General features: G+C 35.6%; 1 protein-coding gene across 5 annotated transcripts in view; it reads left to right on the forward strand.

The window, feature by feature from the left end:
• Positions 1 to 18,644, forward strand: part of LMNTD1 (lamin tail domain containing 1) — a 100,782-nt gene that overhangs the window by 22,161 nt on the left and 59,977 nt on the right. For all 5 annotated transcript variants that reach the window (XM_075855783.1, XM_075855786.1, XM_075855782.1 and 2 more), the window contains 2 exons: positions 10,769 to 10,932; positions 12,650 to 12,838. In XM_075855783.1, the coding sequence (XP_075711898.1) occupies positions 10,769 to 10,932; positions 12,650 to 12,838 (353 nt within the window). The remainder of the gene's footprint in view (positions 1 to 10,768; positions 10,933 to 12,649; positions 12,839 to 18,644) is intronic.

Below are 18,644 nucleotides of genomic sequence, written 5' to 3' on the forward strand. Positions count from 1 at the left end.
TGGAGAGTGTCCGGACCCCTTTGACGCTGGTTGTCACCGGAAATCTTCAACACAGTGATGGTGCCACAGATGGCAATTCAATTTTTTTTCATACAAAATAGAAAAATAAAATAGTGCATTTCCCCTTTAAATGTGTTCCAATTATTTCACCCTCTTCTGATGGAGAATTAATTTGACCCCCTACTCCTCCAGTAAAATTATAAATATGTCTGTGTCCTTCTCTTTAATTAGATTTTAGTAACATTGGATTACTCTACAATGCAGAGGTGAAGAGGGTCTTATTATCCCCCCGCTGTTAATCATATGCAAAGCAACACAGAGTCCGTCTATAATTATCACTGTTGTCATTGAGACATCACACCAGATGACAAGTAATTGTGGCTCTTTGTTAGCTGAGGGTATTAAGGAAGATTTGGGAAGGATTAGTGTTTTGCATTGAACACGTGTTTTAGATCACTGAGTGCGTGTGTTGCTGGGTGGGGGTCTGCCAGGAAACCCTGCTGTGTGACCCCATAGTCATATTCTGTATAAACCAGGCATACACAGCAATTACAAGTGATTCAGTAATTATTTCTGAGTTATATGGTAAACCCAAGTAATACCCAAATTCTGCTGATTACCTGCTGTATTATTCTGTATGTCCATCCCATCATGTCCTAGAATAGAGCACATAACTCACAACTCTGGGAGGAACTTTCTCCTGTGCTCAGTGTCGCCATCTGCTGATTCCTTCAAACCAAATGTAAATACTACAATACTGCTCCGTATGTACCAGAATATATCTACTATAATACTGCCTCCTATATACAAGAATATAACTACTATAATACTGCCCCCTATATACAAGAATATAACTACTATAATACTGCCCCTATATACAAGAATATAACTACTATAATACTGCCCCCTATATACAAGAATATAACTACTATAATACTGCCCCTATATACAAGAATATAACTACTATAATACTGCCCCCTATATACAAGAATATAACTACTATAATACTGCTCCTATATACAAGAATATAACTACTATAATACTGCTCCTATATACAAGAATATAACTACTATAATACTGCCCCTATACACAAGAATATAACTACTATAATACTGCCCCTATATACAAGAATATAACTACTATAATACTGCTCTTATATACAAGAATATAACTACTATAATACTGCTCCTATATACAAGAATATAACTACTATAATACTGCCCCCTATATACAAGAATATAACTACTATAATACTGCCCCCTATATACAAGAATATAACTACTATAATACTGCCCCTATATACAAGAATATAACTACTATAATACTGCCCCCTATATACAAGAACATAACTACTATAATACTGCCTCCTATATACAAGAATATAACTACTATAATACTGCCTCCTATATACAAGAATATAACTACTATAATACTGCCTCCTATATACAAGAATATAACTACTATAATACTGCCCCCTATATACAAGAATATAACTACTATAATACTGCCCCCTATATACAAGAATATAACTACTATAATACTGCTCCTATATACAAGAATATAACTACTATAATACTGCCCCTATATACAAGAATATAACTACTATAATACTGCCCCTATACACAAGAATATAACTACTATAATACTGCCCCTATATACAAGAATATAACTACTATAATACTACTCTTATATACAAGAATATAACTACTATAATACTGCTCCTATATACAAGAATATAACTACTATAATACTGCCCCTATACACAAGAATATAACTACTATAATACTGCCCCTATATACAAGAATATAACTACTATAATACTGCTCTTATATACAAGAATATAACTACTATAATACTGCTCCTATATACAAGAATATAACTACTATAATACTGCCCCCTATATACAAGAATATAACTACTATAATACTGCCCCCTATATACAAGAATATAACTACTATAATACTGCCCCTATATACAAGAATATAACTACTATAATACTGCCCCCTATATACAAGAACATAACTACTATAATACTGCCTCCTATATACAAGAATATAACTACTATAATACTGCCTCCTATATACAAGAATATAACTACTATAATACTGCCCCCTATATGCAAGAATATAACTACTATAATACTGCTCCTATATACAAGAATATAACTACTATAATACTGCCCCTATATACAAGAATATAACTACTATAATACTGCCCGCTATATACAAGAATATAACTACTATAATACTTCCCCCTAGATACAAGAATATAACTACTATAATACTGCCCCTATATACAAGAATATAACTACTATAATACTGCCCCCTATATACAAGAATATAACTACTATAATACTGCCCCTATATACAAGAATATAACTACTATAATACTGCCCCTATAGACAAGAATATAACTACTATAATACTGCCCCTATATACAAGAATATAACTACTATAATACTGCTCCTATATACAAGAATATAACTACTATAATACTGCCCCTATATACAAGAATATATCTACTATAATACTGCTCCCTATATACAAGAATATAACTACTTTAATACTGCTCCCTATATACAAGAATATAACTACTTTAATACTGCTCCTATATACAAGAATATAACTACTATAATACTGCCCCTATACACAAGAATATAACTACTATAATACTGCCCCTATATACAAGAATATAACTACTTTAATACTGCTCCCTATATACAAGAATATAACTACTTTAATACTGCTCCTATATACAAGAATATAACTACTATAATACTGCCCCTATACACAAGAATATAACTACTATAATACTGCCCCTATATACAAGAATATAACTACTATAATACTGCTCCTATACACAAGAATATAACTACTATAATACTGCCCCTATATACAAGAATATAACTACTATAATACTGCTCCTATATACAAGAATATAACTACTATAATACTGCTCCTATATACAAGAATATAACTACTATAATACTGCCCCTATACACAAGAATATAACTACTATAATACTGCCCCTATATACAAGAATATAACTACTATAATACTGCTCCTATATACAAGAATATAACTACTATAATACTGCTCCTATATACAAGAATATAACTACTATAATACTGCCCCCTATATACAAGAATATAACTACTATACTACTGCCCTATATACAAGAATATAACCACTATAATACTGCCCCCTATATACAAGAATATAATACTATAATACTGCCCCCTATATACAAGAATATAACTACTATAATACTGCCCCTATACACAAGAATATAACTACTATAATACTGCCCCTATATACAAGAATATAACTACTATAATACTGCTCTTATATACAAGAATATAACTACTATAATACTGCTCCTATATACAAGAATATAACTACTATAATACTGCCCCTATATACAAGAATATAACTACTATAATACTGCTCCTATATACAAGAATATAACTACTATAATACTGCCCCTATATACAAGAATATAACTACTATAATACTGCCCGCTATATACAAGAATATAACTACTATAATACTTCCCCCTAGATACAAGAATATAACTACTATAATACTGCCCCTATATACAAGAATATAATTACTATAATACTGCCCCCTATATACAAGAATATAACTACTATAATACTGCCCCTATATACAAGAATATAACTACTATAATACTGCTCCTATATACAAGAATATAACTACTATAATACTGCCCCCTATATACAAGAATATAACTACTATAATACTGCCCCCTATATACAAGAATATAACTACTATAATACTGCCCCTATATACAAGAATATAACTATAATACTGCCCCCTATATACAAGAATATAACTACTATAATACTGCCTCCTATATACAAGAATATAACTACTATAATACTGCCTCCTATATACAAGAATATAACTACTATAATACTGCATCCTATATACAAGAATATAACTACTATAATACTGCCCCCTATATGCAAGAATATAACTACTATAATACTGCTCCTATATACAAGAATATAACTAACAAAACAGATAAAAACAAGGACATTTATTCAAAAACACCGAAAAAGGCCATACTTACAAATGGACACAGCCAGGTCTGAAACGCTGATGAAGGCGAGTGAGCAGGTGCTTTAAATAATAATAGCCACTCCCACTAGTCTTGAGGGGAGTGGTATGTGGTGCATGGGATGTGTAGTAAGAAATAATAAATGAATAGTGTATGTGCAAGTGTAATAATGTGAGTGAAATATAGGGGGCAGTAATGAGTGAAGTGCCTAAAAAATAAATGAATAATGGGATGCAAGTGTGTGAAACATGGAGGAATAGTGTGTAAGTCATGAGGCGCAACGTGACTAGCCAGGTAGAAGCCTATTTGTGACGCCTTGATAATTCATAGAGCGGGCTACCCTGCTTGCTAGGCCAAACAACAACACACCATGCTCTCCCAGCATCAAAGACCTGGCTGTGTCCAAAAGAATATAACTACTATAATACTGCCCCTATATACAAGAATATAACTACTATAATACTACTCTTATATACAAGAATATAACTACTATAATACTGCCCCTATATACAAGAATATAACTACTATAATACTGCCCCCTATATACAAGAATATAACTACTATAATACTGCCCCCTATATACAAGAATATAACTACTATAATACTGCCCCTATATACAAGAATATAACTACTATAATACTGCCCCCTATATACAAGAACATAACTACTATAATACTGCCTCCTATATACAAGAATATAACTACTATAATACTGCCTCCTATATACAAGAATATAACTACTATAATACTGCCTCCTATATACAAGAATATAACTACTATAATACTGCCCCCTATATGCAAGAATATAACTACTATAATACTGCTCCTATATACAAGAATATAACTACTATAATACTGCCCCTATATACAAGAATATAACTACTATAATACTGCCCGCTATATACAAGAATATAACTACTATAATACTTCCCCCTAGATACAAGAATATAACTACTATAATACTGCCCCTATATACAAGAATATAACTACTATAATACTGCCCCCTATATACAAGAATATAACTACTATAGAACTGCCCCCTATATACAAGAATATAACTACTATAATACTGCCCCTATATACAAGAATATAACTACTATAATACTGCCCCCTATATACAAGAACATAACTACTATAATACTGCCTCCTATATACAAGAATATAACTACTATAATACTGCCTCCTATATACAAGAATATAACTACTATAATACTGCCTCCTATATACAAGAATATAACTACTATAATACTGCCCCCTATATGCAAGAATATAACACTATAATACTGCCCCCGTGTACAAGAATATAACTACTATAATGCTGCCCCTTTATACAAGAATATAACTACTATAATACTGCTCCTATATACAAGAATATAACTACTATAATACTGCCCGCTATATACAAGAATATAACTACTATAATACTTCCCCCTAGATACAAGAATATAACTACTATAATACTGCCTCCTATATACAAGAATATAACTACTATAATACTGCCTCTATATACAAGAATATGACTACTATAATACTGCTCCTATATACAAGAATATAACTACTATAATACTGCTCCTATATACAAGAATATAACTACTATAATACTGCCCCTATATAGAAGAATATAACTACTATAATACTGCTCCTATATACAAGAATATAACTACTATAATACTGCCCCTATATACAAGAATATAACTAATATAATACTGCCCCCTATATACAAGAATATATCTACTATAATACTGCCCCTATATACAAGAATATAACTACTATAATACTGCCCCCTGTATACAAGAATATAACTACTATAATACTGCCCCCTATATACAAGAATATAACTACTATAATACTGCCCCCTATATACAAGTATATAACTACTATAATACTGCCCCTATATACAAGAATATAACTACTATAATACTGCCCGCTATATACAAGAATATAACTACTATAATACTTCCCCCTAGATACAAGAATATAACTACTATAATACTGCCCCTATATACAAGAATATAACTACTATAATACTGCCCCCTATATACAAGAACATAACTACTATAATACTGCCTCCTATATACAAGAATATAACTACTATAATACTGCCTCCTATATACAAGAATATAACTACTATAATACTGCCCCCTATATGCAAGAATATAACTACTATAATACTGCTCCTATATACAAGAATATAACTACTATAATACTGCCCCTATATACAAGAATATAACTACTATAATACTGCCCGCTATATACAAGAATATAACTACTATAATACTTCCCCCTAGATACAAGAATATAACTACTATAATACTGCCCCTATATACAAGAATATAACTACTATAATACTGCCCCCTATATACAAGAATATAACTACTATAATACTGCCCCTATATACAAGAATATAACTACTATAATACTGCCCCTATAGACAAGAATATAACTACTATAATACTGCCCCTATATACAAGAATATAACTACTATAATACTGCTCCTATATACAAGAATATAACTACTATAATACTGCCCCTATATACAAGAATATATCTACTATAATACTGCTCCCTATATACAAGAATATAACTACTTTAATACTGCTCCCTATATACAAGAATATAACTACTTTAATACTGCTCCTATATACAAGAATATAACTACTATAATACTGCCCCTATACACAAGAATATAACTACTATAATACTGCCCCTATATACAAGAATATAACTACTATAATACTGCTCCTATATACAAGAATATAACTACTATAATACTGCTCCCTATATACAAGAATATAACTACTTTAATACTGCTCCTATATACAAGAATATAACTACTATAATACTGCTCCTATATACAAGAATATAACTACTATAATACTGCCCCCTATATACAAGAATATAACTACTATACTACTGCCCTATATACAAGAATATAACCACTATAATACTGCCCCCTATATACAAGAATATAATACTATAATACTGCCCCCTATATACAAGAATATAACTACTATAATACTGCCCCTATACACAAGAATATAACTACTATAATACTGCCCCTATATACAAGAATATAACTACTATAATACTGCTCTTATATACAAGAATATAACTACTATAATACTGCTCCTATATACAAGAATATAACTACTATAATACTGCCCCTATATACAAGAATATAACTACTATAATACTGCTCCTATATACAAGAATATAACTACTATAATACTGCCCCTATATACAAGAATATAACTACTATAATACTGCCCGCTATATACAAGAATATAACTACTATAATACTTCCCCCTAGATACAAGAATATAACTACTATAATACTGCCCCTATATACAAGAATATAACTACTATAATACTGCCCCCTATATACAAGAATATAACTACTATAATACTGCCCCTATATACAAGAATATAACTACTATAATACTGCTCCTATATACAAGAATATAACTACTATAATACTGCCCCCTATATACAAGAATATAACTACTATAATACTGCCCCCTATATACAAGAATATAACTACTATAATACTGCCCCTATATACAAGAATATAACTACTATAATACTGCCCCTATATACAAGAATATAACTACTATAATACTGCTCCTATATACAAGAATATAACTACTATAATACTGCTCCTATATACAAGAATATAACTACTATAATACTGCCCCTATATACAAGAATATAACTACTATAATACTGCTCCTATATACAAGAATATAACTACTATAATACTGCCCCTATATACAAGAATATAACTACTATAATACTGCCCCCTATATACAAGAATATAACTACTATAAGGGCATGGCCACACGTGGCGGATTTCCTCCGCAACTGTCCGCATCAATGCCGCACAGAATCTGCGTTGCAGATTCTTCTGCGGATCTGCCCAAAATGTGCAGTAAATTGATGCGGACTAGCTGCTGCGGACTGCGGTAAAAGTGCTTCCCTTCTCTCTATCAGTGCAGGATAGAGAGAAGGGACAGCACTTTCCCTTGTGAAAGTCAAAGAAATTCATACTTACCGGCCGTTGTCTTGGTGACGCGTCCCTCCTTCGGCATCCAGCCCGACCTCCCTGGATGACGCGGCAGTCCATGTGACCGCTGCAGCCTGTTATTGGCCTGTGATTGGCTGCAGCCGTCACTTAGACTGAAACGTCATCCTGGGAGGCCGGACTGGAGACAGAAGCAGGGAGTTCTCGGTAAGTATGAACTTCAAGTTTTTTTTACAGGTAGCTGTATATTGGGATCGGTAGTCACTGTCCCGGTTGCAGAAACAGTTACTGCCGATCGCTTAACTCTTTCAGCACCCTGGACAGTGACTATTTACAGACGTCTCCTAGCAACGCTCCCGTCATTACGGGAGCCCCATTGACTTCCTCAGTCTGGCTGTAGACCTAGAAATACATAGGTCCAGCCAGAATGAAGAAATGTCAAGTTAAAAAAGCAAAACGCATCCGCAGCACACATAACATGTGCATGACAGCTGCGGACTTCATTGCGGAACTTAGAATCTCCATTGAAGTCAATGGAGAAATTCCGCCATGAGTCCGCAACCAGTCCGCCACTGCTCCGCAACAGACAGAGCATGCTGCGGACACCAAATTCCGCTCCGCAGCCTATGCTCCGCAGCGGAATTTTACGCATCGTCTAAACGAACACTGCTAAATTAAAGTGTAAGTCAATGGAGAAACGGCTCCGCTGCGGATTAACGCTGCGGAGTGTCCGCAGCGGAATTTAAGTGAAATTCCGCCACGTGTGAACCCAGCCTAATACTGCCTCCTATATACAAGAATATAACTACTATAATACTGCCCCTATATACAATAATATAACTACTATAATACTGCCCTCTATATACAAGTATATAACTACTATAATACTGCCCCCTATATACAAGAATATAACTACTATAATAATGCCTCCTATATACAAGAATATAACTACTATAATACTGCTCCTATATACAAGAATATAACTACTATAATACTGCCCCCTATATACAAGAATATAACTACTATAATACTGCTCCTATATACAAGAATATAACTACTATAATACCGCCCCTATATACAAGAATATAACTACTATAATACTGCTCCTATATACAAGAATATAACTACTATAATACTGCCCCTATATACAAGAATATAACTACTATAATACTGTCCCCTATATACAAGAATATAACTACTATAATACTGCCCCCTATATACAAGAATATAACTACCATAATACTGCCCCTATATACAAGAATATAACTACTATAATACTGCCCCCTATAACACAAACATCAATACAAAAGGAAAGGTGAATATGAGCAAAGTAACTGCACTCTAAGGGCATGGCCGCACGTGGCGTATTTCTTCCGCAACTGTCCGCATCAATGCCGCACAGAATCTGCGTTGCAGATTCTGTTGCGGCTCTGCCCAAAATGTGCAGTAAATTGATGCGGACTGGCCTTTGCGTATTGAGGTGAAAGTACTTCCCTTCTATCTATCAGTGCAGGATAGAGAGAAGGGACAGCACTTTCCCTAGTGAAAGTAAAATAAATTCATACTTACCCGGCCGTTGTCTTGGTGACGCGTCCCTCTTTCGGCATCCAGCCCGACCTCCCTGGATGACGCGGCAGTCCATGTGACCGCTGCAGCCTGTGATTGGCCTGTGATTGGCTGCAGCCTGGGATTGGCCTGTGATTGGCTGCAGCCTGGGATTGGCCTGTGATTGGCTGCAGCCTGTGATTGGCCTGTGATTGGCTGCAGCCTGTGATTGGCCTGTGATTGGCTGCAGCCGTCACTTAGACTGAAACGTCATCCTGGGAAGCTGGACTGGAGACAGAAGCAGGGAGTTCTCGGTAAGTATGAACGTTTATTTTTTTTACAGGTTGCTGTATATTGGGATTGGTAGTCACTGTCCAGGGTGCTGAAACAGTTACTGCCGATCGCTTAACTCTTTCAGCACCCTGGACAGTGACTATTTACTGACGTCTCCTAGCAACGCTCCCGTAATTACGGGTGCACACACATAGTCACCCGTAATTATGGGTGCACACACATAGTCACCCGTAATTCCGGGAGCCCCATTGACTTCCTCAGTCTGGCTGTAGACCTAGAAATACATAGGTCCAGCCAGAATGACGAAATGTCATGTTAGTAAAACCAATACGCTCCGCAGCACACATAACATGTACATGACATCTGCGGAATTTAGAATCTCCATTGAAGTCAATGGAGAACTTCCGCAATGAGTCCGCAACCAGTCCGCAACAACCATTGTATGCTGCGGACACCAAGTTCCGCACCGCAGCCTATGCTCCGCAGCGGAATTTTCCGCATCGTCTAAACGAACCCTACTAAAAAGAAGTGGAAGGCAATGGAGAAACGGGTCCGCTGCGGATTAACGCTGCGGAGTGTCCGCAGCGGAACTCAAGAGCAATTCCGCCACGTGGGGCCTTGCCCTAATAAGGGATGAGATATTATTGAGTTCCAGAGATAGAAACAAAATCCCACGTGAGTTGTTCTGGGTAAGTTATGGTCGCCGCAGTCTCGCGGATTCTTTTCCTTTATAGACTATAAAGCTTTATTATTATATTTTGGAATCTTCCTCCTGGAGAGGCTGTAAATGGCGCTGATATTAACGGATGCTTTTCTCTGTGCACAGGCTGATGGCGATTCCTCAGTCCAGCATTTCCAAAATGAAGTCATTACCATCCGGAATATGTACGAGCGGGAGATTAGGATCCTGCGGGAGAAGCTAGAACAGAATTATAGGGAGCAGGACGGAGAAGGCTTCACCGCGGCTCTAGTTTCCGAATACCACGATAGGTATTTATGCGCCTATTTATCCTGCGTGGGTTAATATTGGCTTCAGTCCTGACAACACCTTGTCTACATGTGTAGTAATTAATAATCTCCATCGTTTAAAGGGGAACTCCACTGAAACTCTACAAATTTGGATGTGACTTCATCAAATTTTTCTGTCCACTTACCAAGACCACCATAGACCGGTCCACGAATCTGAGATATGGATTGTTTGGTTTTGAAAACCCATTTTATATTTACCTTATATCCTATTAGGGAGTTATGGGTAATAGAGGGGGCGCTCTGTTCAGGATCCCCGTCTCTTGTCCTGGGTGGAGAGCGGTTATGTAGATCGTCTCTTCATCTGGAGGACCGGTCCTGTCCTGTATTACTCAGACAACACATTGATATGAATATACACTGTGTAATACTTCATTTCTCCCATGGTGGCGCTGCAGGGAAATGAAACACTTACTGACAGGTTTCCACACAGATTACAGCTGATCACTGGGGATCCCGTCAGGAGGACAATTTGTGATCAGATTATTTTTAAGGGACCCTTCTAACAAGTAGTGATTGTATGTATATTTGGTTGGTGTCCCAATCCTCAAGACCCCCATTTTTTTTTAGCAGAAAAAAAGTCCCTTTACTGCAGTACCTGGCACAGCAATGTCAAAGCAAATGTGGCTGTTCCTGGTACTGCAGCTCAGCCCTTTCAAGTGAACAGGGCTGAGGGTGGTTGGGCTGCAGTACCAGAAGCAGCCACACCCACATGGACGTCACTGTGCTAGTTACTGCAGTAAAAGGGCTGCTGCGCTCCAGCGAGCACTGCTGATATCTTTGTTTAGCTTGTCAGTGCAGGTCCTAAGGATAGGCCATCAATGTAATATTCTGAATAACCCCTTTAAATATTCTTAAAATCCCTGTGTCATGCACCGCCCCCTCAAAAGTTGCACCAGAAGTGTTTCTTTAAGGCTTAAAGGAACACTCCAGGCAAAATGAATGTACTGTATTATGACTAGTGCAGGGCCTGAAAGGTCAAGCTTGACACATAGATTCAAAGAACATCAAACAGAGAATCGTTGTGTCATGCCCCGCCCCCTCAGGCCTTCACAAGACATAACACAGTCTATCAATTTTGCTCAAAATTTTGCTTTATAGAGATCTTCTTACCAATATAAGTTATGGACTATCGCTAAATAGAAAGTCCATTAACACCATTTTGTTTTATTTAATATAAATTATTTTATATAAATTATTAGCAGAGCAGTCATAACTTTTTCTGATACAGAGCTCCAAATCCCCTGCAAAAACATAGTTACATGATAAAATTACGTCTACCTGCAGTCACCACTAGAGGGAGCTTAGGAGTTTAGTGTATACTGATTTTACATTGAACTCCTAAGCTCCCTCTAGTGGTGGCTTTAAGCAGACAGAATTTTATCATCATGTAACTCTACGTCTATGCAGGGGATTTGGAGCTCTGTATCAGAAAAACTGAGCTCCGTCCGCTATTAAGATACATAGAAATAATAATTAGCACATCATTTGAGACCTTAAAACGACATGGTGTTAAAAGATGGAGATTCCCTTTAAGGCCCTGAGTTGCGGTACACGTATAACACCAAGTTGGGACTGGCACTGTGCAGGGAGAGAATTAGAAAGGACCCCCTTATTCTAGGGATTAGTGGGGGGTCCAATAACTATTAAAATGATGTTCTTTATGTTCTTCTTAATCCAGAATTTGGGAAATGAACAGAGACATTCTCAAAAAAGATGAAGAAATCCGAGCGTTACAACAACTCCTGGCAAAGAAGGAGTCAGACATACAGGCCTTAAAGGGTGCCGCGATATCCCCCACCATACAGCTGGAAATGGCCAAACACGAGCTGGGGGAACTGCAGAGAAACATCGTGATGGCTCAAACAAAGTAAGTGCCCCTAACCTTACCCAGTGGGACTACTGTAACCCTATATGAAGTATAGACATAAAGTAGACAGATCACCTACTGGAGGAACCATTATCTTATTATTTTATACATCCACGGGGTCGTCCCATCTAAATAACCCCAATCTCTAATTAGTTATCACTGGGGGAAATCTATGGGCAGCCACAGAATTCTTGTGTAGCATCCCCTGCAGGAGAACCGTGGTATTACGTGGTGACAATACAGAATAGTTTCAGCTTCTGGCTTTCTGGTGTGGCTAATAGGGGATTGGGTTGGTGGTCCAGAGCGGGAGTCACCACTCTATGGCATTTATATTCCTTTACATTGTCCTAATACGAAGACCCGTAAGCGATTCTATCTGTATTTTATATGTTCTAGTCAGCTGCTTCTGGGAAAGATGGGTGACAACCAATACAGCCACCATTACTGTCCCCATACAAGGTGCCACCCAGCTCTACTGGGGTCATGAACAGCAAATCTACCCAGTTATGTAATGATAAAGGATTAAAAGATGCATCGCTGTGTGTGTGAACGATCATTCCTGATCATTGATCAACCGATATACGAACAAACGCTCGGTTATCGACTGATCTGCTCGTTTATGCAGCACAAATGTTATCGTTGTCAGCAACATATCTCGTGCTGCCGACATGATAGAAATGTATGGGGATGAGTGATTGGAGTAACGATCGCTCCTCCCCATACATTTCTGATCATGGCTCGAGAAACGATCAATGAGCTGTCTCAATGATCGACGCTCGTTTTTAGGGGCCATATTGGCCGGTGTAAAAGGACCCTAAGCAGATTAGGGAAAGTGGTCGTAATTGTGGTTCATGACTGAGTTTTGGCCAAATCATTCTGGATTTTCAGAAATAGTCAAGATAAGGACAAATGACAGAACAAGATGAAATGACTCTTATCTCCGAGAGCTCTGGACAGTTATCTCCAAACATCTTCACCTTCCAGACCACACAGATACAAGACTGTCACATCCGACATTACCCAGAGTTCTTCTATACAGAGATATGGGGCATGCTGCTATAACCTGGGTATCTTCTGTATATAATTATATATGTACAGCTGGAATAAGTTATACATCCTCTTGTATATAGTGATATGGAGCATGCTGGTATAACCTGGGCATCTTCTGTATATAATTATATATGTACAGCTGGTATAAGTTATACATCTTCTTGTATATAATGATATGGAGCATGCTGCTATAACCTGGGTATCTTCTGTATATAATTATATATGTACAGCTGGTATAAGTTATACATCTTCTTGTATATAGTGATATGGAGCATGCTGGTATAACCTAGGTATATTCTGTATATAATTATATATGTACAGCTGGTATAAGTTATACATCTTCTTGTATATAGTGATATGGAGCATGCTGGTATAACCTGGGTATCTTCTGTATATAATTATATATGTACAGCTGGTATAAGTTATACATCTTCTTGTATATAGTGATATGGAGCATGCTGGTATAACCTGGGTATCTTCTGTATATAATTATATATGTACAGCTGGTATAAGTTATACATCTTCTTGTATATAGTGATATGGAGCATGCTGGTATAACCTGGGTATCTTCTGTATATAATTATATATGTACAGCTGGTATAAGTTATACATCTTCTTGTATATAGTGATATGGAGCGTGCTGGTATAACCCGGGTATCTTCTGTATATAATTATATATGTACAGCTGGTATGAGTTATACATCTTCTTGTATATAGTGATATGGAGCATGCTGGTATAACCTGGGTATCTTCTGTATATAATTATATATGTACAGCTGGTATAAGTTATACATCTTCTTGTATATAGTGATATGGAGCGTGCTGGTATAACCCGGGTATCTTCTGTATATAATTATATATGTACAGCTGGTATAAGTTATACATCTTCTTGTATATAGTGATATGGAGCATGCTGGTATGACCTGGGTATCTCCTGTATATAATTATATATGTACAGCTGGTATAAGTTATACATCTTCTTGTATATAGTGATATGGAGCATGCTGGTATAACCTGGGTATCACCTGTATATAATTATATACATACAGCTGGTATAAGTTATACATCTTCCTGTATATAGTGATATGGAGCATGCTGGTATAACCTGGGCATCTTCTGTATATAATTATATATGTACAGCTGGTATAAGTTATACATCTTCTTGTATATAGTGATATGGAGCATGCTGGTATAACCTGGGTATCTTCTGTATATAATTATATGTGTACAGCTGGTATAAGTTATACATCTTCTTGTATATAGTGATATGGAGCATGCTGGTATAACCTGGGTATCTTCTGTATATAATTATATATGTACAGCTTGTATAAGTTATACATCTTCTTGTATATAGTGATATGGAGCGTGCTGGTATAACCCGGGTATCTTCTGTATATAATTATATATGTACAGCTGGTATAAGTTATACATCTTCTTGTATATAGTGATATGGAGCATGCTGGTATAACCTGGGTATCTTCTGTATATAATTATATATGTACAGCTGGTATAAGTTATACATCTTCTTGTATATAGTGATATGGAGCGTGCTGGTATAACCCGGGTATCTTCTGTATATAATTATATATGTACAGCTGGTATGAGTTATACATCTGCTTGTATATAGTGATATGGAGCATGCTGGTATAACCTGGGTATCTTCTGTATATAATTATATATGTACAGCTGGTATAAGTTATATATCTTCCTGTATATAGTGATATGGAGCATGCTGGTATAACCTGGGTATCTTCTGTATATAATTATATGTGTACAGCTGGTATAAGTTATACATCTTCTTGTATAGAGTGATATGGAGAATGCTGGTATAACCTGGGTATATTCTGTATATAATTATATATGTACAGCTGGTATAAGTTATACATCTTCTTGTATGTAGTGATATGGAGCATGCTGGTATAACCTGGGTATATCCTGTATATAATTATATATGTACAGCTGGTATAAGTTATACATCTTCTTGTATATAGTGATATGGAGCATGCTGGTATAACCTGGGCACCTTCTGTATATAATTATATATGTACAGCTGGTATAAGTTATACATCTTCGTGTATATAGTGATATGGAGCATGCTGGTATAACCTGGGTATCTTCTGTATATAATTATATATGTACAGCTGGTATAAGGTATACATCTTCTTGTATATAGTGATATGGAGCATGCTGGTATAACCTGGGTATCTTCTGTATATAATTATATATGTACAGCTGGTATAAGTTATACATCTTCTTGTATAGAGTGATATGGAGAATGCTGGTATAACCTGGGTATATTCTGTATATAATTATATATGTACAGCTGGTATAAGTTATACATCTTCTTGTATGTAGTGATATGGAGCATGCTGGTATAACCTGGGTATATCCTGTATATAATTATATATGTACAGCTGGTATAAGTTATACATCTTCTTGTATATAGTGATATGGAGCATGCTGGTATAACCTGGGCACCTTCTGTATATAATTATATATGTACAGCTGGTATAAGTTATACATCTTCGTGTATATAGTGATATGGAGCATGCTGGTATAACCTGGGTATCTTCTGTATATAATTATATATGTACAGCTGGTATAAGGTATACATCTTCTTGTATATAGTGATATGGAGCATGCTGGTATAACCTGGGTATCTTCTGTATATAATTATATATGTACAGCTGGTATAAGTTATACATCTTCTTGTATATAGTGATATGGAGCATGCTGGTATAACCTGGGTATCTTCTGTATATAATTATATATGTACAGCTGGTATAAAGTTATACATCTTCCTGTATATAGTGATATGGGGCATGCTGGTATAACCTGGGTATCCTCTGTATATAATTATATATGTACAGCTTTTATAAGTTATATATCTTCTTGTATATAGCGATATGGAGCGTGCTGGTATAACCTGGGTATCTTCTGTATATAATTATATATGTACAGCTGGTATAAGTTATACATCTTCTTGTATATAGCGATATGGAGCATGCTGGTATAACCTGGGTATCTTCTGTATATAATTATATATGTACAGCTGGTATAAGTTATACATCTTCTTGTATATAGTGATATGGAGCATGCTGGTATAACCTGGGTATCTTCTGTATATAATTATATATGTGCAGCTGGTATAAGTTATACATCTTCCTGTATATAGTGATATGGAGCATGCTGGTATAACCTGGGTATCTCCTGTATATAATTATATATGTACACTGGTATAAGTTATATATCTTCTTGTATATAGTGATATGGAGCATGCTGGTATAACCTGGGTATCTTCTGTATATAATTATATATGTGCAGCTGGTATAAGTTATACATCTTCTTGTATATAGTGATACGGAGCATGCTGGTATAACCTGGGTATCTTCTGTATATAATTATATATGTACAGGTGGTATAAGTTATACATCTTCTTGTATATAGTGATATGGAGCATGCTGGTTTAACCTGGGTATCTTCTGTATATAATTATATATGTACAGCTGGTATAAGTTATACATCTTCTTGTATATAGTGATATGGAGCATGCTGGTATAACCTGGGTATCTTCTGTATATAATTATATATGTACAGCTGGTATAAGTTATACACCTTCTTGTATATAGTGATATGGAGCATGCTGGTATAACCTGGGTATCTCCTGTATATAATTATATATGTACAGCTGGTATAAGTTATACATCTTCTTGTATATAATGATATGGAGCATGCTGGTATAACCTCGGTATCTTCTGTATATAATTATATATGTACAGCTGGTATAAGTTATACATCTTCTTGTATATAGTGTTATGGAGCATGCTGGTGGAACCTGGGTATCTTCTGTATATAATTATATATGTATAGCTGGTATAAGTTATACATCTTCTTGTATATAGTGATATGGAGCATGCTGGTATAACCTGGGTATCTTCTGTATATAATTATATATGTACAGCTGGTATAAGTTATACATCTTCTTGTATATAGTGATATGGAGCATGCTGGTATAACCTGGGTATCTTCTGTATGTAATTATATATGTACAGCTGGTATAAGTTATATATCTTCTTGTATATAGTGATATGGAGCATGCTGGTATAACCTGGGTATCTTCTGTATATAATTATATATGTACAGCTGGTATAAGTTATACATCTTCCTGTATATAGTGATATGGAGCATGCTGGTATAACCTGGGTATCTTCTGCATATAATTATATATGTACAGCTGGTATAAGTTATACATCTTCCTGTATATAGTGATATGGAGCATGCTGGTATAACCTGGGTATCTTCTGTATATAATTATATATGTACAGCTGGTATAAGTTATACATCTTCTTCTATATAGTGATACGGAGCATGCTGGTATAACCTGGGTATCTTCTGTATATAATTATATATGTACAGCTGGTATAAGTTATACATCTTCCTGTATATAGTGATATGGAGCATGCTGGTATAACCTGGGTATCTCCTGTATATAATTATATATGTACAGCTGGTATAAGTTATACATCTTCTTGTATATAGTGATATGGAGCATGCTGGTATAACCTGGGTATCTTCTGTATATAATTATATATGTACAGCTGGTATAAGTTATACATCTTCTTGTATATAGTGATATGGAGCATGCTGGTATAATCTGGGTATCTTCTGTATATAATATATATGTACAGCTGGTATAAGTTATACATCTTCTTGTATATAATGATATGGAGCATGCTGGTATAACCTGGGTATCTTC

Source organism: Rhinoderma darwinii, chromosome 3, assembly GCF_050947455.1.
Source record: "Rhinoderma darwinii isolate aRhiDar2 chromosome 3, aRhiDar2.hap1, whole genome shotgun sequence".
In the NCBI taxonomy this organism is placed as follows: domain Eukaryota; kingdom Metazoa; phylum Chordata; class Amphibia; order Anura; family Rhinodermatidae; genus Rhinoderma; species Rhinoderma darwinii.